Source organism: Chiloscyllium punctatum, chromosome 34, assembly GCF_047496795.1.
Source record: "Chiloscyllium punctatum isolate Juve2018m chromosome 34, sChiPun1.3, whole genome shotgun sequence".
Lineage (NCBI taxonomy): Eukaryota > Metazoa > Chordata > Chondrichthyes > Orectolobiformes > Hemiscylliidae > Chiloscyllium > Chiloscyllium punctatum.
Genome location: NC_092772.1, coordinates 56036695 through 56063285, shown reverse-complemented (window position 1 = coordinate 56063285; position 26591 = coordinate 56036695). Strand labels below are relative to the sequence as shown.

Below are 26591 nucleotides of genomic sequence, written 5' to 3'. Positions count from 1 at the left end.
CTGGGCATTATGGGACAATTTAGCATGGCCAACCCACCCTAACCTGCACATCCCTGGACACTATGGGACAATTTCCCATGGCCAATCCACCCTAACCTGTACATCCCTGGGCACTATGGGACAATTTAGCATGGCCAATCCACCCTAACCTGCACATCCCTGGGCACTATGGGACAATTTAGCATGGCCAATCCACCCTAACCTACACATCCCTGGGCACTATGGGTAATTTAGCATGGCCAACCCACCCTAACCTGTACATCCCTGGGCACTATGGGACAATTTAGCATGGCCAATCCACCCTAACCTGCACATCCCTGGAATGTGGTGCTAATCAATCCGGAGCTGCTTTGTCCCTGGACAGTGTCCAGATTGTGATGTGTGTCTGATGGGTGTGCAGTTGTTCAACAAGCCGAGAGTGTTCTGCGTTTGCCGATGTGCGTCCCAGCATCTTGTACTTTGAGTCGAGCTGTCATAAAGTGTCCAATGAGAAAACGATTAATGTATAATCTATTGGGTTATAAAGCTGGCTTGCTGGGTCATTACCACACTTACGACAAGGAGGTCGGGCACTCAGTTCAGTACAGACATGTCTGCAGCTCTCACTTATCTGCTCTGGACACTCTCCAGCCGAGGCCTGGTGAAGGTCAAGCCTGGGGGTGGATTTTGTCGCAGGTGGGGGGATGTACTCCAAAACCAGGCCTCCCTGCCTGCCTCATCCAGCAAACGGTATTACCAACAGGCAGCAAAAGCAGAAGGTTTAATCTTCCGACAGGTAGGTGTTCGGATCCAGGAAGCTGCGGCTCAGATTACAGCAGGTCGCAGAGAGAGAGAGAGAAAAGACAGACAGAGAAAGAGAGACAAAGACTGTGTGTGTGTGAGAGAGAAACAGAGTTAGAGAGAGACAGACAGAGAGAAAAAGTACAGGGAGACAGAGAGAGAGTGAGACACAGAGACAAATAGAGACAATAATAGTGAGAGAGACAGAGACGGAAAAGGAGAGGAATTGGCAGACAGTCTGTGAGATAACGCACTTCAGATAAGGACAGTTATTGTTAAACCAGATCAGGAACAGGATGGTTCCTGAAACTTCTTTTAATTGGTGGCCATGAGACCATTTACATTCAGCACCTCCAACAGTGCGGCACTCCCTCAGCACTGACCCTCTGACAGTGCGGCACTCCCTCAGCACTGACCCTCCGACAGTGCCCACTCCCTCAGCACTGACCCTCCAACAGTGCCCACTCCCTCAGCACTGACCCTCCAACAGTGCCCACTCCCTCAGCACTGACCCACCGACAGTGCCCACTCCCTCAGCACTGACCCTCCGACAGTGCCCACTCCCTCAGCACTGACCCTCCAACAGTGCGGCACTCCCTCAGCACTGACCCTCCGACAGTGCGGCACTCCCTCAGCACTGACCCTCTGACAGTGCGGCACTCCCTCAGCACTGACCCTCCGACAGTGCGGCACTCCGTCAGCACCCACCCTCCGACAGTGCGGCACTCCCTCAGCACTGACCCTCTGACAGTGCGGCACTCCCTCAGCACTGACCCTCCGACAGTGCCCACTCCCTCAGCACTGACCCTCCGACAATGCCCACTCCCTCAGCACTGACCCTCCGACAGTGCGGCACTCCCTCAGCACTGACCCTCCGACAGTGCGGCACTCCGTCAGCACTGACCCTCCGACAGTGCGGCACTCCCTCAGCACTGACCCTCCGACAGTGCGGCACTCCCTCAGCACTGACCCTCCGACAGTGCGGCGCTCCCTCAGCACTGACCCTCCGACAGTGCGGCACTCCCTCAGTACTGACCCTCTGACAGTGCGGCACTCCCTCAGCACTAACCCTCCGACAGCGCGGCACTCCCTCAGCACTGACCATCCAACAGTGCCCGCTCCCTCAGCGCTGACTCTCTGACAGTGCGGCACTCCCTCAGCACTGACCCTCCGACAGTGCCCGCTCCCTCAGCACTGACCCTCCGACAGTGCGGCACTCCCTCAGCACTGACCCTCCGACAGTGCGGTACTCCCTCAGCACTGACCCTCCGACAGTGCCCACTCCCTCAGCACTGACCCTCCTACAGTGCCCACTCCCTCAGCACTGACCCTCCGACAGTGCGGCGCCCCTCAGCACTGACCCTCCGACAGTGCCCACTCCCTCAGCATTGACCCTCCGACAGTGCACACTCCCTCAGCACTGACCCTCCGACAGTGCGGCGCTCCCTCAGCACTGACCCTCTGACAGTGCGGCACTCCCCCAGCACTGACCCTCCGACAATGCGGCGCTCCCTCAGCACTGACCCTCCGACAGTGCGGCACTCCCTCAGCACTGACCCTCTGACAGTGCGGCACTCCCTCAGCACTGACCCTCCGACAGTGCGGCACTCCGTCAGCACCCACCCTCCGACAGTGCGGCACTCCCTCAGCACTGACCCTCCGACAGTGCGGCACTCCGTCAGCACTGACCCTCCGACAGTGCGGCACTCCCTCAGCACTGACCCTCCGACAGTGCGGCACTCCCTCAGCACTGACCCTCCGACAGTGCGGCGCTCCCTCAGCACTGGCCCTCCGACAGTGCGGCACTCCCTCAGTACTGACCCTCTGACAGTGCGGCACTCCCTCAGCACTAACCCTCCGACAGTGCGGCACTCCCTCAGCACTGACCCTCCAACAGTGCCCGCTCCCTCAGCGCTGACTCTCCGACAGTGCGGCACTCCCTCAGCACTGACCCTCCGACAGTGCCCGCTCCCTCAGCACTGACCCTCCGACAGTGCGGCACTCCCTCAGCACTGACCCTCCGACAGTGCCCACTCCCTCAGCACTGACCCTCCTACAGTGCCCACTCCCTCAGCACTGACCCTCCGACAGTGCGGCGCCCCTCAGCACTGACCCTCCGACAGTGCCCACTCCCTCAGCATTGACCCTCCGACAGTGCCCACTCCCTCAGCACTGACCCTCCGACAGTGCGGCGCTCCCTCAGCACTGACACTCCGACAGTGCCCACTCCCTCAGCACTGACCCTCCTACAGTGCCCACTCCCTCAGCACTGACCCTCCGACAGTGCGGTGCTCCCTCAGCACTGACCCTCTGACAGTGCCCACTCCCTCAGCACTGACCCTCTGACAGTGCGGTGCTCCCTCAGCACTGACCCTCCGACAGTGCGGCGCCCCTCAGGGGGCTGTATGAGTGCGTGTGTGTGTGCATGTACCTCACCAAATGATGGCAACTGAACGCTACCAAATTGTAGTGGACCATTCCCTGTTCCCCACTGTGGTATTGTACATGAGAAGGAGAACATACCCACACACTCACACACACACACTCACACACATGCACACACACTCACAAATACACACATACACACCCACACTCACGCACACACACACCCACACACATTCACACACACGCGCGCACACACACACTCACAAATACACACACACACATATACACACCCACACTCACGCACACACACACTCATATATACACACACCCACACACATTCACACACACGCGCGCACACACACACTCACAGGCACACACACACGCACTCACAGACACACACACACTCACGCACACACTCACACATACTCACACCCACACATACTTACACACACTCACATATACACACATACACTCACTCTCACACACGCACACACACATAAGCACTCACACTCACTAACTCACATATACATACACACACTCACACACACACTCACACACATACACACACTCACATATACACACACACTCACACATACACACACACGCTCACATATACACACACTCACACACACTCACATATACACATACATACACTCACACACACGTACTCATACACACTCACATCTACACACACATACACTCACACACACTCTCACTCACACACATACACATACTCACACACACTCACGCACTCACACACACTCACGCACTCACACACACTCGCACAAACACACACAAACACTCACACAGACACATGCACATACACACACATACTCACATACACACAAACTCACTCACACAAACACACATACACACACGCTCACACTGTCACACACATACAAACACATACTCACACTCACACGTTCACACTCACACAGACACACACACATTCACACACACACAGTCTTATTCACACATACACACACATTTACACACACACATACACACTCACATTTATACACACACTCACACATACACACACACATGCACACTCATGCGCACACAAACACACGTACACGCACCAACATACACACTCATATTCACACACACACTCACACATTCACAGAAACGCACACACGCAGACTCACACACTCACATACACACACCCTCACGCACACACATGCACACTGACACACACTGTCTTACTCACACATACACACACGCTCACATTTATACACACACTCACACACATATACACACACACTCACCCTCACACACATACACACACACGCACACTCTCACACACGCACACACATACACACACACACTCATATACACACACTCACACACATTCACACACTCACATATACACACACACTCACACATATACACACACACTCACATACTAATACTCACACACACATACACACTCACTTACACATTCACACACACTCATCCCCACGCACACACACACACACTCACAAACACACACATGCACACACATTTACATGTACACACATACACACCCACGCGCATACACACCCACGCGCATACACACACACTCACAAACACACACACTCACAAACACACACACAGACACACACTCACACTCACACACATATACACATACTCACACACACACACACATTCACAGAAACACACTCATGCACATACGCACACACGCAGACTCACACACTCACATACACACACACATGCACACGCACACACATGCACACAAACACACACACTCACACACATACTCACACTCACACACACACAGAGACACACACACACACGCACACACACATACACACACATGCGCACTCACACACACATGAACACACACGCCCACACACTCACACACACACACGCGCACTCACACACACATGAACACACACGCCCACACACTCACACACACACACGCGCACTCACACACACATGAACACACACGCCCACACACATGCACACACTCACACTCACAGACACACACTCACACACACATTCACAGACACACACTCTCACACACATACGCACACACATACTCACACATACTGACACACACATATACATACACACACATACACTCACACACACATATACACACCCACACACACGTACACTCACTCACATATACACACACACTCACGCACACACACTCACAGACACACTCACACATATACACACACTCACATACACACACACATACACACCCTCACACACACATTCACCCTCACACACATATACACACCCACATACATACACTCATGCCCACACACACTCACACATCCACATACACACACTCACACACACATTCCCACACACATGCACACACTCACACACACTCACATATACATACACACACTCTCACACACACTCACATATACACACACACACTTACAAACACATAGACACACACACACGCACACACACACTCACACTCACTGACACACACACACATATACACACACACATACACACACTCACATATACACACACACTCACACATACTCACACTCACATATACACACACTCACATATACACATACACACACTCACATATACACATACATACACTCACACACACACTCACATATACACACACACACTCACACATACTCTCACACATATACACACACACACTTACAAACACATAGACACACACACGCACACACACTCACACTCACTGACACACACACACACACATATACACACACACATACACACACTCACACATACTCACACTCACATATACACACACTCACATATACACATACACACACACACACTCACATATACACATACATACACTCACACACACACTCACATATACATACACACACTCACATATACACACACACACTCACACATACTCTCACACACTCACACACGCTCACATATACACACACATACACTCACACACACGCACACCCTCTCACACACATACTCTCACACACACTCACATATACACACACATACTTACATATACACATACACATGCACTCACACAAATACACACACACACACACAGACACACACACAGACACATGCACATACACACACATACTCACATACACACAAATTCACACAAACACAAATACACACACTCACACAGACACACTCACATATACACGCACACAAACACACACTCACACATTCACACACACACTGCCTTACACACACACTTATACTCACACATACTCACACACACATACACATACTTACACACGCACTCACATATACACACACACGCACACACACACGCACATACGCACATGCACACTCACACACACACACACACATGCATTCACACACACGCACACACATGCGCAGACACAATCACAGACACACACTCACACACATACTCACACATACACAATCACAGACACACACTCACACACATACTCACACATACACACTCACATATACACACATTCACACATACGCGCACACACACACTCACACACACACTCACATATACACACACTCACACGCACACAATCACACTCATATACATACACACTCGCAGACACATACTCATGCACAGACACACGCACACACACTCATAGACATACTCAGACATATACACACACACCCATACATACACACACACATGCACACACACACTCACATACATACACACTCACACTTACTCAGACACACTCACATATACACACATACATGTGCACACACACTCACACACACATACGCACACAATGCACACTCACACACACACAGTCACACATACACACTCATACACACATACATACACACATATTCACACACATACTCACATACACAATGCACACACACATATACACACCCACACACACACATTTGTGCACACACTCGCGCACACACACGCGCACACATACACACTCACATACATACACACATACATACACACATACACCCTCACATGCACACACACATACATACACACGCAAACACACACACTCATACACATGCACACATACATCCACACACACATACACCCACTCACATGCACACTCACACACACTCACAGACAGGCACGCACACAATGCACACTCACACACACACTCACAGGCACACACACATACTCACACACTCACACATACACTCTCACACATACTCACACACTCACCCGCCCACGTACACAGACACACTCACATGCACACACATACATACACACCCTCACACACGCACACTCACACACACGTACACTCACACACACACAGGCACACACACTCACGTATACACACACACTCACATACACACACACACCCACTCACACACACACTCACATACACACGCACACACTCACAAACACACTCTCACATATACACTCACACACACACACACACTCACATACACACACTCACGTATACACACACACTCACATACACACACACACCCACTCACATACACACGCACACACTCACAAACACACTCTCACATATACACTCACACACACACACACTCACATACACACACTCACATAAACACACACACTCACACAGACTCTGACACACAGACACACTTACACACGCTCATACTCACACACACTCACATTCACACACACTCACAGAGACATACACACACATTCACACACACACAGACTCACACGTGCAGACACACACTCACACACACACTTACATATTCACACATACAAACACACATACACCTGAACACTTTCGACAGTATATCTCAAACCCATCATTACTCTTTCAAACGATCTCACGGTTTCAGCTCTTTGAGAAGATTAGTTGCACCTACACCTACCTGTTGGCGGACTCCGAGAGTGGGCAGGCTGTTCTCATTGATCCAGTGATTGAGGAAGTAAATCGTGATGTGAAACTCATTGAGGATCTGGGATTGAAACTGATTTATGCAGGTGAGCAATTGCAAGTAATCACACAAACACTCTCCTCTGAACCGACTCAACCCTCCAGGACAGGGACAGCACGGGGTTAGATACAGAGTAAAGCTCCCTCTACACTGTCCCCTCATCAAACACTCCCAGGGACAGGGACAGCACGGGGTTAGATACAGAGTAAGGCTCCCTCTACACTGTCCCACCATCAAACACTCCCAGAACAGGGACAGCACGGGGTTAGATACAGAGTAAGGCTTCCTCTACACTGTCCCACCATCAAACACTCCCAGGACATGGACAGCACGGGGTTAAATACAGAGTAAGGCTCCCTCTGCACTGTCCCCCATCAAACACTCCCAGGACAGGGACAGCACGTGGTTAGATACAGAGTAAGGCTCCCTCTACACTGTCCCCCATCAAATACTCCCAGGACAGGGACAGCAGGGGGTTAGATACAGAGTAAGGCTCCCTCTACACTGTCCCCCATCCATCACTCCCAGGACAGGGACAGGACGGGGTTAGATACAGAGTAAAGCTTCCTCTACACTGTCCCCCATCAAACACTCCCAGGACAGGAACAGCACGGGGTTAGATACAGAGTAAAGCTCCTTCTACACTGTCCCCCCATCAAACCCTCCCAGGACAGGGACAGCACGGGGGTTAGATACAGAGTAAGGCTCCCTCTACACTGTCCCCCATCCATCACTCCCAGGACAGGGACAGGATGGGGTTAGATACAGAGTAAAGCTCCCTCTACACTGTCCCCCATCAAACACTCCCAGGACAGGAACAGCACGGGGTTAGATACAGAGTAAAGCTCCTTCTACACTGTCCCCCATCAAACACTCCCAGGACAGGGACAGCACGGGGTTAGATACAGAGTAAAGCTCCCTCTACACTTACAGATGGGAAGTAAACTGTCCTCCCCACTGGTGAGTGTGTATCACTGGGGCCCAATGTGCCTGGACTTGAAGGACTGACATTCCCCCAGCATTGGGAAATCTCAGTTCCTGAAAATCAGCCGGGGAATCCCTGTCCTGAGATGACTAAAATCCCCAAATCCCAACGCCAGCACTTTCCCAGTCTGAATACCCCCTCCCCCCACACTGTGAGCCTCTCTGAGACCAGTACTTGCTTCTCTCTCTCTCTCTCTCTCTGTCTGTCTCTCTCTCTCTCTCTCTCTCTCTCTCTCCCCCTTCCCTGGTCACTCCCCCCCCCAGGTCAGGATGCGTTTGCTCCCTTTCAGAGAAGCTTCCTTCCAGGTGGCCTTGTCTCTGGGGCAGTGGGTGGGCCCGTAGTTGAGAAAGGGGATCATCAAAGTTTCCATCAGCCGTTCAACAATGATGAATAACCATCAGGGATCGAGAAATGGGAACAAAGTGATGGCAAAGTAAGGATTTACAAGAGCAACCTGACAGGTTGGAGAGGTACAGCGTAGAAACAGGCCCTTCGGTCCAACCCGTCCATGCTGACCACATATCCCAACCCAATCTAGTCCCATTTGCCAGCACTTGGCCCCTATCCTTCTACACCCGTCCTATTCAGACACCTCTCCAGAATTCCAACCGACCGCAAGAAGTGTAAATATCCCTCCACATTCAGTGGTGTCCCCATCACTGAATCCCCCCACTGTCACCATCCTGGGGGTTACCATGGAGCAGAATCCCAACTGGACCCCCCCCACCACATAAACACAGCGGCTCCAAGAGCAGGTCAGAGGCTGGGAATCCTGCAGCGAGTAACTCCCCTCCTGACTCCCCCCCAAAGCCTGTCCCACCATCGACAAGGCCCAAGGCAGGAGGGTGAGGGAATACTCCCCACTTGCCCCGGGATGGGGGCAGCTCCAACCATACTCAAGAAGCTCGACACCATCCAGGGACAAAGCAGCCCCCCGCTAGATTGGCCCCACACCCACAAACATCCCCTCCCTCCCCCACCGACGCTCAGTAACAGCAGTGTGTACCATCCCCTCCCCCCACTGACCCTCAGTAACAGCAGTGTGTACCATCCCCTCCCTCCCCCACCGACCCTCAGTAACAGCAGTGTGTACCATCCCCTCCCTCCCCCACCGACCCTCAGTAACAGCAGTGTGTACCATCCCCTCCCTCCCCCCACCGACCCTCAGTAACAGCAGTGTGTACCATCCCCTCCCTCCCCCACCGACCCTCAGTAACAGCAGTGTGTAACATCCCCTCCCTCCCCCCCACCGACCCTCAGTAACAGCAGTGTGTACCATCCCCTCACTCCCCCCACAGACCCTCAGTAACAGCAGTGTATACCATCCCCTCCCTCCCCCCACTGACCCTCAGTAACAGCAGTGTGTACCATCCCCTCCCCCCACTGACCCTCAGTAACAGCAGTGTGTACCATCCCCTCCCTCCCCCACCGACCCTCAGTAACAGCAGTGTGTACCATCCCCTCCCTCCCCCCCACCGACCCTCAGTAACAGCAGTGTGTACCATCCCCTCACTCCCCCCCCGACCCTCAGTAACAGCAGTGTGTACCATCCCCTCCCTCCCCCCACACCGACCCTCAGTAACAGCAGTGTGTACCATCCCCTCCCTCCCCCCACCGACACTCAGTAACAGCAGTGTATACCATCCCCTCCCTCCCCCCACAGACCCTCAGTAACAGCAGTGTATACCATCCCCTCCCTCCCCCACCGACCCTCAGTAACAGCACTGTGTACCATCCCCTCCCTCCCCCCACCGACCCTCAGTAACAGCAGTGTGTACCATCCCCTCCCTCCCCCCACCGACCCTCAGTAACAGCAGTGTGTACCATCCCCTCCCTCCCCCACCGACCCTCAGTAACAGCAGTGTGTACCATCCCCTCCCTCCCCCCACCGACCCTCAGTAACAGCAGTGTGTACCATCCCCTCCCCCCCCCCCACCGACCCTCAGTAACAGCAGTGTGTACCATCCCCTCCCTCCCCCACCGACCCTCAGTAACAGCAGTGTGTACCATCCCCTCCCTCCCCCCACCGACGCTCAGTAACAGCAGTGTGTACCATCCCCTCCCTCCCCCCACCGACCCTCAGTAACAGCAGTGTGTACCATCCCCTCCCTCCCCCCCACCGACACTCAGTAACAGCAGTGTGTACCATCCCCTCCCTCCCCCCACCGACCCTCAGTAACAGCAGTGTGTACCATCCCCTCCCTCCCCCCACCGACCCTCAGTAACAGCAGTGTGTACCATCCCCTCCCTCCCCCCACCGACGCTCAGTAACAGCAGTGTGTACCATCCCCTCACTCCCCCCACAGACCCTCAGTAACAACAGTGTATACCATCCCCTCCCTCCCCCCACTGACCCTCAGTAACAGCAGTGTGTACCATCCCCTCCCTCCCCCACCGACCCTCAGTAACAGCAGTGTGTACCATCCCCTCCCTCCCCCCACCGACCCTCAGTAACAGCAGTGTGTACCATCCCCTCCCTCCCCCCCACCGACACTCAGTAACAGCAGTGTGTACCATCCCCTCCCTCCCCCCACCGACCCTCAGTAACAGCAGTGTGTACCATCCCCTCCCTCCCCCCACCGACCCTCAGTAACAGCAGTGTGTACCATCCCCTCCCTCCCCCCACCGACCCTCAGTAACAGCAGTGTGTACCATCCCCTCCCTCCCCCCACCGACACTCAGTAACAGCAGTGTGTACCATCCCCCCCCCCCACCGACACTCAGTAACAGCAGTGTATACCATCCCCTCCCTCCCCCCACCGACCCTCAGTAACAGTAGGGTGTACCATCCCCTCCCTCCCCCCCACCGACGCTCAGTAACAGCAGTGTGTACCATCCCCTCCCTCCCCCCCCCCACCCTCAGTAACAGCAGTGTGTACCATCCCCTCCCTCCCCCACCGACGCTCAGTAACAGCAGTGTGTACCATCCCCTCCCTCACCCACCGACCCTCAGTAACAGCAGTGTGTACCATCCCCTCCCTCCCCCACTGACCCTCAGTAACAGCAGTGTGTACCATCCCCTCCCTCCCTGACCCTCAGTAACAGCAGTGTGTACCATCCCCTCCCTCCCCCACTGACGCTCAGTAACAGCAGTGTGTACCATCCCCTCCCTCCCCCTACCGACCCTCAGTAACAGCAGTGTGTACCATCCCCTCCCTCCCCCACCGACGCTCAGTAACAGCAGTGTGTACCATCCCCTCCCTCCCCCCACCGACCCTCAGTAACAGCAGTGTGTACCATCCCCTCCCTCCCCCACCGACCCTCAGTAACAGCAGTGTGTACCATCCCCTCCCTCCCCCTACCGACCCTCAGTAACAGCAGTGTGTACCATCCCCTCCCTCCCCCCACCGACCCTCAGTAACAGCAGTGTGTACCATCCCCTCCCTCCCCCACCGACCCTCAGTAACAGCAGTGTGTACCATCCCCTCCCTCCCCCTACCGACCCTCAGTAACAGCAGTGTGTACCATCCCCTCCCTCCCCCACCGACCCTCAGTAACAGCAGTGTGTACCATCCCCTCCCTCCCCCACTGACGCTCAGTAACAGCAGTGTGTACCATCCCCTCCCTCCCCCACCGACGCTCAGTAACAGCAGTGTGTACCATCCCCTCCCTCCCCCACCGACGCTCAGTAACAGCAGTGTGTACCATCCCCTCCCTCCCCCCCCACCGACACTCAGTAACAGCAGTGTGTACCATCCCCTCCCTCCCTCCACCGACACTCAGTAACAGCAGTGTGTACCATCCCCTCCCTCCCCCCGCCACCCTCAGTAACAGCAGTCTGTACCATCCCCTCCCTCCCCCCACCGACCCTCAGTAACAGCAGTGTGTACCATCCCCTCCCTCCCCCCCCACCGACACTCAGTAACAGCAGTGTGTACCATCCCCTCCCTCCCCCCACCGACCCTCAGTAACAGCGTGTACCATCCCCTCCCTCCCCCCACCGACCCTCAGTAACAGCAGTGTGTACCATCCCCTCCCTCCCTCCCACCGACGCTCAGTAACAGCAGTGTGTACCATCCCCTCCCTCCCCCACCGACGCTCAGTAACAGCAGTGTGTACCATCCCCTCCCTCCCCCCACCGACGCTCAGTAACAGCAGTGTGTACCATCCCCTCCCTCCCCCACCGACCCTCAGTAACAGCAGTGTGTACCATCCCCTCCCTCCCCCACCGACACTCAGTAACAGCAGTGTGTACCATCCCCTCCCTCCCCCCACCGACGCTCAGTAACAGCAGTGTGTACCGTCCCCTCCCTCCCCCCACCGACACTCAGTAACAGCAGTGTGTACCATCCCCTCCCTCCCCCCACCGACACTCAGTAACAGCAGTGTGTACCATCCCCTCCCTCCCCCCACCGACGCTCCCTTCCATTGAGAAGGACAAGGGGTAGCAGGTACATGGGAACACCACACCCCCTAAAAGTTCCCCTCCAAGCCCCTCACCCTCCCGACTTGGAAATATATCAGCCATTCCTTCCTGGGTCACAATCCTGGAATTCCCTCCCTCACAATCAACTTATTGCCCAGTAATGCCTGCTGGGAATGTATCTCAATCCCAATAAAAGCACATCGAGGCAAATATTCACTAACATGTCGGAGGGTCAGTGCTGAGGGAGTGGTCACTGTCGGAGGGTCAGTGCTGAGGGAGTGGGCACTGTCAGAGGGTCAGTGCTGAGGGAGTGCCGCACTGTCGGAGGGTCAGTGCTGAGGGAGTGGGCACTGTCGGAGGGTCAGTGCTGAGGGAGTGCCGCACTGTCAGAGGGTCAGTGCTGAGGGAGTGGGCACTGTCGGAGGGTCAGTGCTGAGGGAGTACCGCACTGTCGGAGGGTCAGTACTGAGGGAGTACCGCACTGTCGGAGGGTCAGTGCTGAGGGAGCGCCGCACTGTCGGAGGGTCAGTGCTGAGGGAGTGGGCACTGTCGGAGGGTCAGTGCTGAGGGAGTGCTGCACTGTCGGAGGGTCAGTGCTGAGGGAGTGCTGCACTGTCGGAGGGTCAGTGCTGAGGGAGTGCCGCACTGTCGGAGGGTCAGTGCTGAGGGAGTGCCGCACTGTCGGAGGGTCAGTGCTGAGGGAGTGCCGCACTGTCGGAGGGTCAGTGCTGAGGGAGTGCCGCACTGTCGGAGGATCAGTGCTGAGTGAGTGCCGCACTGTCGGAGGGTCAGTGCTGAGGGAGTGCCGCACTGTCGGAGGGTCAGTGCTGAGGGAGGGCCGCACTGTCGGAGGATCAGTGCTGAGGGAGTGGACACTGTCGGAGGATCAGTGCTGAGGGAGTGGGCACTGTCGGAGGATCAGTGCTGAGGGAGTGGGCACTGCCGGAGGGTCAGTGCTGAGGGAGTGGGCACTGTCGGAGGATCAGTGCTGAGGGAGTGCCGCACTGTCACAGGGTCAGTATTGATGGCTTCCTGTTCTGTCTGCAGCCAATACCCATTGCCATGCAGATCATGTGACTGGGACAGGCTTCCTCAAGAAGATGCTGATTGGATGTCAAAGTGTCATTGCAAAGGACAGTGGAGCACAGGCTGATGTGCACATCAAGGAAGGGGATACCATTAACTTTGGCAAATTTGTAAGTAAATCAATCTATCAATGGATCCTCATTCTAGTTCACAAGCCACACCTCCACTGTCGCCCCCCCAAAACCCGCCAACAAGGAGAAACATGTTTACATCTTCACAATCGAAACCCCTCCCAGAATTGTGAAGACCTCACTCAGGTCAGCCCCACAGCCTCTTCTTTCACCTTGTCCTGGCAACAACGTCATCGTCCCAGTGTGGGTCTAACGGAGGGATACAGAGACTGGAACTGGGCACAGTGCTCTGAGTGTGGGTCTAACGGAGGGATACAGAGACTGGAACTGTGCACAGTGCTCCGAGTGTGGGTCTAATGGAGGGATACAGAGACTGGAACTGTGCACAGTGCTCCGAGTGTGGGTCTAACGGAGGGATACAGAGACTGGAACTGTGCACAGTGCTCCGAGTGTGGGTCTGACTGAGGGATACGGAGACTGGAACTGTGCACAGTGCTCCGAGTGTGGGTCTGACTGAGGGATACGGAGACTGAAACTGTGAACAGTGCTCCGAGTGTGGGTCTAACGGAGGGATACGGAGACTGGAACTGTGCACAGTGCTCCGAGTGTGGGTCTAACTGAGGAATACGGAGAGTGGAACTGTGCACAGTGCTCCGAGTGTGGGTCTAACTGAGGAATACGGAGAGTGGAACTGTGCACAGTGCTCCGAGTGTGGGTCTAACTGAGGAATACGAAGAGTGGAACTGTGCACAGTGCTCCGAGTGTGGGTCTAACTGAGGGATACGGTGACTGGAACTGTGCACAGTGCTCCAAGAGTGGGTCTAACTGAGGGATACGGAGAGTGGAACTGTGCACAGTGCTCCGAGTGTGGGTCTGACTGAGGGATTCGGAGACTTGAACTGCGCACAGTGGTCCGAGTGTGGGTCTAACTGAGGAATACGGAGAGTGGAACTGTGCACAGTGCTCCGAGTGTGGGTCTAACTGAGGGATACAGGGACTGGAACTGTGCACAGTGCTCCGAGTGTGGGTCTGACTGAGGGATACAGAGACTGGAACTGTGCACAGTGCTCCGAGTGTGGGTCTGACTGAGGGATACAGGGACTGGAACTGTGCACAGTGCTCCGAGTGTGGGTCTGACTGAGGGATACAGAGACTGGAACTGTGGACAGTGCTCCGAGTGTGGGTCTAACTGAGGGATACAGGGACTGGAACTGTGCACAGTGCTCCGAGTGTGGGTCTGACTGAGGGATACAGAGACTGGAACTGTGCACAGTGCTCCGAGTGTGGGTCTAACTGAGGGATACAGGGACTGGAACTGTGCACAGTGCTCCGAGTGTGGGTCTGACTGAGGGATACGGAAACTGGAACTGTGCACAGTGCTCCGAGTGTGGGTCTGACTGAGGGATACAGAGACTGGAACTGTGCACAGTGCTCCGAGTGTGGGTCTAACTGAGGGATACAGAGACAGGAACTGTGCACAGTGCTCCGAGTGTGGGTCTAACTGAGGGATACGGAAACTGGAACTGTGCACAGTGCTCCGAGTGTGGGTCTAACTGAGGGATACGGAGACTGGAACTGTGCACAGTGCTCCGAGTGTGGGACTGACTGAGGGATACAGGGACTGGAACTGTGCACAGTGCTCCGAGTGTGGGTCTAACTGAGGGATACAGGGACTGGAACTGTGCACAGTGCTCCGAGTGTGGGTCTAACTGAGGGATACGGAGACTGGAACTGTACACAGTGCTCCGAGTGTGGGTCTGACTGAGGGATACAGAGACTGGAACTGTGCACAGTGCTCCGAGTGTGGGTCTAACTGAGGGATACGGAGAGTGGAACTGTGCACAGTGCTCCGAGTGTGGGTCTAACTGAGGGATACAGAGACTGGAACTGTGCACAGTGCTCCGAGTGTGGGTCTAACGGAGGGATACGGAGACTGGAACTGTGCACAGTGCTCCGAGTGTGTGTCTGACTGAGGGATACGGAGACTGGAACTGTGCACAGTGCTCCGAGTGTGGGTATAACGGAGGGATACAGAGACTGGAACTGTGCACAGTGCTCCGAGTGTGGGTCTAACTGAGGGATACGGAGACTGGAACTGTGCACAGTGCTCCGAGTGTGGGTCTAACCGAGGGATATGGAGACTGGAACTGTGCACAGTGCTCCGAGTGTGGGTCTAACGGAGGGATACGGAGACTGGAACTGTGCACAGTGCTCCGAGTGTGGGACTGACTGAGGGATACAGAGACTGGAACTGTGCACAGTGCTCCGAGTGTGGGTCTAACGGAGGGATACAGAGACTGGAACTGTGCACAGTGCTCCGAGTGTGGGTCTAACTGAGGGATACGGAGACTGGAACTGTGCACAGTGCTCCGAGTGTGGGTCTAACCGAGGGATATGGAGACTGGAACTGTGCACGGTGCTCCGAGTGTGGGTCTAACCGAGGGATACGGAGACTGGAACTGTGCACAGTGCTCCGAGTGTGGGTCTGACTGAGGGATACGGAGACTGGAACTGTGCACAGTGCTCCGAGTGTGGGTCTAACTGAGTTGATATCGTGTGGAGTGGATAGATTTGGGATTCCCTTCAGGAGCAGATTGTTCTATCAGTGTTTGCGTCGTTTCTCACTCTGCCTAGTTTCTGGAGACACTTTCCACCCCAGGACACACGGATGGCTGCCTCACCTTTGTGCTCAATGACAAATCCATGGCATTCACCGGAGATGCTCTGCTCATCCGAGGCTGCGGACGGACTGATTTTCAACAAGGTAAGCTCCACTCCCTTAGCACTGACCCTCCGACAGTGCAGCCCTCCCTCAGCACTGACCCTCCGACAGTGCGGTGCTCCCTCAGCACTGACCCTCCGGCAGTGCCCACTCCCTCAGCACTGACCCTCCGACAGTGCGGCACTCCCTCAGCACTGACCCTCCGACAGTGCGGTGCTCCCTCAGCACTGACCCTCCGGCTGTGCCCACTCCCTCAGCACTGACCCTCCGACAGTGCGGCACTCCCTCAGCACTGACCTTCCGACAGTGCGGCACTCCCTCAGCACTGACCCTCTGACAGTGCGGCACTCCCTTAGCACTGACCCTCCGACAGTGCAGCACTCCCTCAGCACTGACCCTCTGACAGTGCGGCACTCCCTCAGCACTGACCCTCTGACAGTGCGGCACTCCCTTAGCACTGACCCTCCGACAGTGCAGCACTCCCTCAGCACTGACCCTCCGACAGTGCGGTACTCCCTCAGCACTGACCCTCTGACAGTGCCCACTCCCTCAGCACTGACCCACTGACAGTGCCCACTCCCTCAGCACTGACCCTCCGACCGTGCGGCACTCCCTCAGCACTGACCCTCTGACAGTGCGGCGCTCCCTCAGCACTGACCCTCCGACAGTGCGGCACTCCCTCAGCATTGACCCTCCGACAGTGCGGCGCTCCCTCAGCACTGACCCTCCGACAGTGCAGCACTCCCTCAGCACTGACCCTCCGACAGTGCGGCACTCCCTCAGCACTGACCCTCCGACAGTGCGGCACTCCCTCAGCACTGACCCTCCGACAGTGCGGCACTCCCTCAGCACTGACCCTCCGACAGTGCCCACTCCCTCAGCACTGACCCTCCGAATGTACTTGAGGGGGAACACTACCCTGTCGTTCCGGGAGATCAGGAAAGGCCATTTTCCGATGTGTCTTCGGCCCAATAATCCGCCCCGGCTGCCGTCGCTGTGGAGAGTCTGTGGGGGCTGTTTGCCGCTTACGGGATCTTGCTGTGCAGGAATGTCTGTCCTATGGAGCGTTTTCACAACTCGTCTGTAATTCTGTCTCTCTCGGGATGTCTTTCCAGGTGATCCCGAGGCTCTGTACCATTCTGTCCACCAGAAGATCTTCACTCTCCCTCCCGACTGTCTCCTGTACCCTGCCCATGACTACACAGGTTGGTGTTGCACTCTCACACGGACTGAGAACCACTGGCCGTCCCTAATTGCCCCAAGGGCCTTGCTGTGGATCTGGAATCATGTCGTGGGCCTGACTGGATGAGGACGTTCGGTTTCTCTCCCCCATCACTCTCACCGAGACAGTCAGATCCCATCCCGACCCGATGGAACTCTCTGGCTCTGGTCAAACAGGGTGCTGGAAATCGGACACAAAGGCAGAAGTTGCTGGAAAAGCTCAGCAGCTGGAGAGAGAAATCAGAGTGAATCACCCCCTGGGGAGAGCGCTCAATGGCTGGTTTTGTTTGAAGTCTAAATCATGTCTTGTCCAAGTTCACCATCACCTCTCCTGCCCTTGCACCCCACGTTCTGTTCAGGACAAAAGGTGCTCTATTCATCATTGATTCCCTGCAGTGTGGAAGCAGGCCATTCAGCCCATCAAGTCAACACTGACCTTCTGAAGAGCATCCCATCCCCACATTTCCCATGACCAATCCACCCTAACCTGCACATTGTTGGATACTATGGGACAATTTCCCATGGCCAATCCACCCTAACCTGCACATCCCTGAGCACTATGGGACAATTTAGCATGGCCAATCCACCCTAACCTACACATCCCTGGGCACTATGGGACAATTTAGCACGGCCAATCCACCCTAACCTGCACATCCCTGAGCACTATGGGACAATTTAGCATGGCCAATCCACCCTAACCTACACATCCCTGGGCACTATGGGACAATTTCCCATGGCCAATCCACCCTAACCTGCACATCCCTGGGCACTATGGGACAATTTAGCATGGCCAATCCACCCTAACCTGCACATCCCTGGGCACTATGGGACAATTTAGCATGGCCAATCCACCCTAACCTACACATCCCTGGGCACTATGGGGCAATTTAGCATGGCCAATCCACCCTAACCTACACATCCCGAGGCACTATGGGACAATTTAGCATGGCCAATCCACCCTAACCTACACATTCCTGGGCACTATGGGACAATTTAGCATGGCCAATCCACCCTAACCTACACATTCCTGGGCACTATGGGACAATTTAGCATGGCCAATCCACCCTAACCTGCACCCCCCTGGACACTATGGGACAATTTAGCACGGCCAATCCACCCTAACCTGCACATCCCTGGGCACTATGGGACAATTTAGCACGGCCAATCCACCCTAACCTGCACATCCCTGGGCACTATGGGACAATTTAGCACGGCCAATCCACCCTAACCTGCACATCCCTGGACACTATGGGACAATTTAGCATGGCCAATCCACCCTAATCTGCACATCCCTGGGCTCTATGGGCCAATTTAGTATGGCCACTCCACCCTAACCTGCACATCCCTGGGCACTATGGGGCAATTTAGCATGGCCAATCCACCCTAACCTGCACATCCCTGGGCACTATGGGACAATTTAGCATGGCCAATCCACCCTAACCTGCACATCCCTGGACACTATGGGACAATTTAGCATGGCCAATCCACCCTAACCTACACATCCCTGGACACTATGGGACAATTTGACATGGCCAATCCACCCTAACCTACACATCTTTGGACTGTGGGAGGAAACCGGAGCACCAGGAGGAAACCCACACAGACACGGGGAGAATGTACAAATCCACACAGACAGTAATCCGAGACTTGAATCAAACCGGGGTCCCTGGCGCTGTGAGGCAGCTGTGCTAACCACTGACCCATCGCAACCCCCTCCTTTCCTGCCCCCTCCACCTGTCCTACCACCTGTATTGACTTCATCCCATGTGCCTGCGTCCTCACTCTTTCCAATCCTTCCAGGTTTTGTGTTGTCTGAGTTAGTTACTGCTGGAGTTCCGTGACTCTTGTCAAACCCAAGCTCCGACACCAAGTCCTCACTTAATATTGTCCCCAGCCCAGCCTCGAAAGTGCTCACTGATCCTCTGGCTCACAGAGAAGGGAGTTCCTCAGATTTATGCCTCTCGGCAAGTAAGCATTCTTCATCCTCACCTTAACTGCGTTGTTTTTACGCTGAACCTTTGATTCTGATCTCCTTCGCAAGAAGCAATATCCTTCCAACTTCCCGCACCCCTCTAAACCTTCGAAAACCTCCAAAAAGATTGCTTCACGTTCTTTCAAAATCTGAATGGACATGTTGCTGTCCATGTCAGTAACCCTGAGGCACCCCAGATATAAGTTGGACATTGTTTCAGAGTCAGAGTCATCGCCCTAAAGCACGGAAACAGACCCTTCGGCCCAACCAGTCCATACCGACCCTTATCCCAAACTAAACCCGTCCCACACCTGCCTACTCTTACCCCATCTCCCTCCAACCCTTGCCTATTCATGTCCTTATCAAAATGTCGTTTAAACGTTGTCACTGTCCCCACACCCCCCCCCACTTCCTCAGAAAGTTCAGTCCAAACATGAACCAACCTCTTTGTTAAAACAATTGTCTTTTTTAAATCTCTCTCCTCTCACCTTAACCATCTACCCCTTGGTCTTGAAATCCCTCCACGCTTGGGAAAAGGTACCTACCATTAACTCCGTCCATACCCCCCCCCCACCCGGCCATTATTTTATGAACCTCCATTGTAGAGTCATAGAGATGTACAGCATGGAATCAGACCCTTCGGCCCAACCCGTCCATGCCGACCCAGATATCCCAACCCAATCTAGTCCCACCTGCCAGCACCCGGCCCATATCCCTCCAGGCCACCTCTCAACCACCTACGCTCCAGTGGAAAAATGTCCCGGCCTATCCAGTCTTTATTTTAATTCATTTTTGTTTATTCATTTGGTGGGATGTGGGCTGGGCCCAGCATTTATTGCCTGTCCCTCGTTACCCCCTTGAGAGGGTCCGGACATTGGGGGGGGGGGGGGGGGGGGGGAATGAGCCATTGGGGTCAGGATTGAGGGAGACCAACAAAATGGCCACCTTCAGCCGACCAGCTTCCCGATGGACAGGATTTCCTCGATTGCACGTGATACGCACAGACAGCCCAAAGATCATCAAATGGGATGCCACATTCCATCAGCATCAGATCATTGCAAACAGGAAGGGAGGTTAAGGATAAACGAGGAACGATTTATAATGCCGATATGGAATGACCATGTGGGTTCCATGCTATCCCCCTCCCTTTCCCAATGGCCCTCCCTCCACCAAAGATACACACTGTTCCCACTTAAGAGTCTGTTCAACATGCATCGGCTCTCAATAGCGCCTACTCCTGGTGGAGCTCCAGGAGATCGCTTAACCATTCCAAAGTTAAATCCCATGATCACCTGGGCCAATGGGTGGCAGATGGAGTTTAATTCAGATAAATGTGAGGTGCTGTATTTTGGGAAAGCAAATCTTAACAGGACTTATACACTTAATGGTAAGATCCTAGGGAGTGTTGCTGAACAAAGAGACCTTGGAGTGCAGGTTCATAGTTCCTCGAAAGTGGAGTCACAGGTAGATAGGATAGTGAAGAAGGCGTTTGGTATGCTTTTCTTTATTGGTCAGAGTATTGAGTACAGGAGTTGGGAGGTCGTGTTGCGGCTGTACTGGACATTGGTTAGGCCACTGTTGGAATATTGTGTGCAATTCTGGTCTCCTTCCCATCGGAAAGATGTTGTGAAACTTGAAAGGGTTCAGAAAAGATTTACAAGGATGTTGCCAGGGTTGGAGGATCTGAGCTACAGGGAGAGGCTGAACAGGCTGGGGCTGTTTTCCCTGGAGCGTCGGAGGCTGAGGGGTGACCTTATAGAGGTTTATAAAATCATGAGGGACATGGATAGGGTAAATAGGCAAAGTCTTTTCCCTGGGCTCAGAGGGCATAGGTTTAGGGTGAGAGGGGAAAGATATAAAAGAGACCTAAGGGACAACGTTTTCACACAGAGTGTGGTACGTGTATGGAATGAGCTGCCAGAGGATGTGGTGGAGGCTGGTACAATTACAACATTTAAGAGGCATCTGGATGGGTATATGAATAGGAAGGGTTTGGAGGGATATGGGCCGGGTGCTGGCAGGTGGGACTAGATTGGGTTGGGATATCTGGGTCAGCATGGACGGGTTGGGCCGAAGGGTCTGTTTCCGTGCTGTACATCTCTCTGCTTTAACCCTCCTGCTCATGCCATGTGGAAGGTAGGTATACTGACCAGGGGAGACACCATGGGCAGTACAAGTGGTGCCATTCTCTCAGGGCGAGTTAATACCCCTTCAGAGTGGGCGTGTGGTGTGGGTGGGCAGGCTGAAGTGAAATGGTGAAGATAGAGATTAGGTGTTTGAGTGAAATTTGGAATTTCACTCCCTCTCCTCCACTCAGGGGATTCCCGCTGGCCTGGTTTCGGGAAACTGAGATTTCTGACTCAGGGAGAAATGTTTCGGGAATTCACAGACAAACACGTTTCTCCGGGAAGCTGCTGGCTCCGACTGAGCAGTGTCGGAAACCTCCCTCTCCCCATCCGCCTCTCCCCCTCCCCCTCCCCCTTCCTCCCCATCCTCCCTCCTCTCCCCTCCCTCCTCGCCCTATCCGCCTCTCCCAGTCCCTTTCCCTCCTCTCCATCTCCCCCCTCTGTCCTCCCCTCCCCCACTCCCCCTCCTGTCCTCTCTCTCTCCATCTAATCCCCCTTCCATCCCTCCCTCTATCCCTCCCTCTCCCTCTTTCTCATTCTCTCTCTCATTCTTTCTCTCTGTCTCTCACTCTTTGTCTCTCTCACACATTCTCTCTTTCTCACTCTCTATGCCTCTCTCTCTCACATTCTCTCTCTCTATTTTTCTCACTCTCTATGTCTCTCTCTCTGTGCTTCCTGATTGGAGCTCAGGCCCTCTGCTCTCAGGAGCAGTAATACCAGCTTTGGGGTTGGGGTTGGGAATGGGGTTGGGATTGTGGTTGGGGTTGGAGTTGGGATTGGAATTGCGGTTGGGATAGGAGTTGGGGTTGGTATTGAGGTTGGGGTTGAGGTTTGGGTTGGGGTTGGAGTTGGGGATGGGGTTGGGATTGGGGTTGGGGATGGGGTTGGGGATGGGGTTGGGATTGGGGTTGGGGTTGGGGTTGGGGATGGGGATAGGGTAGGAACTGGGGTTGGGGTTGGGGATGGGGTTAGGGTTGGGATTGGGGTTGGGGTTGGAGTCGGGGTTGGGGATGGGGTTGGGGATGGGGATGGGGTTGGGGATGGGGATGGGGATGGGGTTGGGTTGGGGATGGGGTTGGGGATGGGAATGGGGATGGGGATGGGAATGGGGATGGGGATGGGGTAGGAGTTGGGGTTGGGGATGGGGTTGGGGTTGGGATTGGTGTTTGGACTGGGGATGGGGTAGGAGTTGGGGCTGGGGATGGGGTTGGGGTTGGGGATGGGGTTGAGGTTAGGGATGGGGTTGGAGTTGGGATTGGGGATGGGGATCGGGATGGGGATGGGATTGTTAATGGGGTTGGGATTGGGGATGGCGTTGGGGATGGGGTTGGGGATTGGGGATGGGGATGGGGTTGGGGATTGGGTTGGAGTTGGGGGTTGGAGTTGGGGTTTGGATTGGCGTTGGGGTTGTGATTGGGCTTGGAGTTGGGGTTGGGATTGAGGTTGGGCTTGGGATTGAGGTCAGGATTGGGGATGGGGTTGGGTTGGAGTTGGGGTTGGGATTGTGGTTGGGGTTGGAGTTCAGATTGGGATAGGGGTTGGGGTTGGTATTGAGGTTGGGGTTGGAGTTGGAGTTGGGGTTGGGGTTGGGATTGGGGTTGGGATTGGGGTTGGGGATGGGGATGGGGATGGGGTTTGGGTTGGGGTTGGGTTTGGTATTGGGATTGCGGTTGGGATTAGGGTTGGGATTGGGTTTGGTATTGGGATTGGGGTTGGGTTGGGGTTGGAGTTGGGGATGGGGATGGGATTGGGGTTGGGGTTGGGTTGGGGATGGGGTTTGGGTTGGGGTAGGGGTTGGGATTGGGGTTGGGGTTGGGGTTGGGGTTGGGATTGTGGTTGGGATTAGGGTTGGGGTTGGGATTAGGATTGGGGTTGGGATTGGGTTTGTTATTGGGATTGCGTTTGGGGTTGGGTTTGGGGTTGGGGATGGGGTTGGGGTTGGGGATGGGGATGGGGTTATGGATGGGGTTGGGGATGGTGTTGGGGTTGGGGTTTAGGATGGGGTTTGGGATGGGGTTGGAGTTTGGGATGGAGTTGGGATTGGGGTTGGGGTTGGGATTGGGTTTGGGATTTGGGTTGGGGATGGGCTTGAGGATGGGGATGGGGTTGGGGTTTGGGATGGGGTTGGGATTGGGGTTAGGGTTGGGATTGGGTTTGAGATTGGGGTTGGAGTTGGGGTTGGAGTTGGGGTTGGGGTTGGAGTTGGGATTGGGATTGGGGGTTTGGGTTGGTGAGGGGGGTGATTGGGGGGAGGGGTTGGGGAGGAGATGGTGGTATGGGAGCTGTAGAGATTAACCAGACAGACCCCTGAGACTGAGGGGGTTAGAATCCGAGAGTGGGTGACAAGACTGGGGCATTTACCCCCCCCCCTCCTCTCCCTTCCACTTCCTCGAGTCTAGAGAGTTAAAGAGGTGGGGACGATAGGGTCAAATCAAGGGAATTGATATGATGTGGAGGGGAATCTGATTGGACCGACAGAGGGGAACGGGTTTCCTCAGGTGGGTGGGTATAGCCTGGGACCCCCCTGAAATTCCAGGCCGGACTGTGCAGTGAGGGATGCAGGTGACATCTTTACTCTCAGGGGGCAGGGAAATCCGGGCACACCCACCCCACCAATATCCCCTCCACCCCACCGATATCCCCCACTCCCCACCGCTATCCGCCCCACCCCACTGATATCCCCCCCACCCCACCGATATCCCCCGCTCCCCACCGCTATCCGCCCCAGCCCACTGATATCCTTCCCTCCCCACCGATATCCCCCGCTCCCCACCGCTATCCGCCCCAGCCCACTGATATCCCCCCTCCCCACCGCTATCCGCCCCAGCCCACTGATATCCCCCCTCCCCACCGCTATCCGCCCCACCCCACTGATATCCCCTCCACCCCACCGATATCCCCCGCTCCCCACCGCTATCCGCCCCACCCCACTGATATCCCCCCCACCCCACCGATATCCCCCGCTCCCCACCGCTATCTGCCCCAGCCCACTGATATCCCCCCTCCCCACTGCTATCCGCCCCACCCCACCGATGCGCCCCACCCCACTGATATCCCCCTGAAAATAGCAGGAAAGCTTTCAAACCTTCAAATTGGACGTGATGTGATTGAACAGCATGGCATGCTTGAGGGGCTGAAAGGCCTCCTCTTGTTCCTGTGCAACAGGCTGGAGGAGGGGGGGCTGAATGGCCTCCTGTTCCTGTGTAACAGGCTGGAGAAGGGGGGGCTGAATGGCCTCCTGTTCCTGTGTAACAGGCTGGAGGAGGAGGGGGGGGGCGGTGAATGACTTGATAATGTGATTCCGTTACTTCCCGAACAGGACAGACTGTGACAACAGTGGAAGAGGAGAGGAGACTGAATCCACGCCTCACCAAACCCCTGAGAGAATTTGTGAGCTTGATGAACAATCTCAAACTGCCCAAACCAGCCCAGATTGGTAAGAAACCCTGCACAGCTCCTGGTGTGTAAAACAGCAAGGTGCACTGTACAGACAAAGGTGTTCGACCATCATAGAATCCCCAGCGTGTGGAGGCAGGCCATTCGGCCCATCGGGTTCACATTACCCCCACCACCCCTCCCCAAAGCACATCACTCCCATGTCCCTGTGACTCTGCATTTCCCATGGCCAATCCACCCTAACCTGCACATCCCTGGGCACTATGGGACAATTTAGCATGGCCAATCCACCCTAACCTGCACATCCCTGGGCACTATGGGACAATTTAGCATGGCCAATCCACCCTAACCTGCACATCCCTGGGCACTATGGGACAATTTAGCATGGCCAATCCACCCTAACCTGCACATCCCTGGGCACTATGGGACAATTTAGCATGGCCAATCCACCCTAACCTACACATCCCTGGGCACTATGGGACAATTTAGCATGGCCAATCCACCCTAACCTACACATCCCTGGGCACTATGGGACAATTTAGCATGGCCAATCCACCCTAACCTGCACATCCCTGGGACACTATGGGACAATTTAGCATGGCCAATCCACCCTAACCTACACATCCCTGGGCACTATGGGACAATTTAGCATGG

General features: G+C 54.8%; 1 protein-coding gene across 2 annotated transcripts in view; it reads left to right on the top strand.

Annotated features, from left to right (window-relative positions):
* The first annotated feature begins 264 nt into the window (after positions 1–264).
* Positions 265–26591, top strand: part of ethe1 (ETHE1 persulfide dioxygenase) — a 28130-nt gene continuing 1803 nt past the window's right edge. Inside the window, exons 1-6 of one of the 2 annotated variants that reach the window (XM_072553587.1) lie at positions 270–775; positions 7894–8038; positions 14391–14539; positions 17135–17264; positions 18338–18427; positions 25861–25977. In XM_072553587.1, coding sequence (XP_072409688.1) covers positions 590–775; positions 7894–8038; positions 14391–14539; positions 17135–17264; positions 18338–18427; positions 25861–25977 — 817 coding nt within the window. In that variant the 5' untranslated portion in view covers positions 270–589. Of the gene's footprint in view, positions 776–7893; positions 8039–14390; positions 14540–17134; positions 17265–18337; positions 18428–25860; positions 25978–26591 lie in introns of both variants that reach the window. The other variant, XM_072553586.1, reaches the window with a different exon arrangement.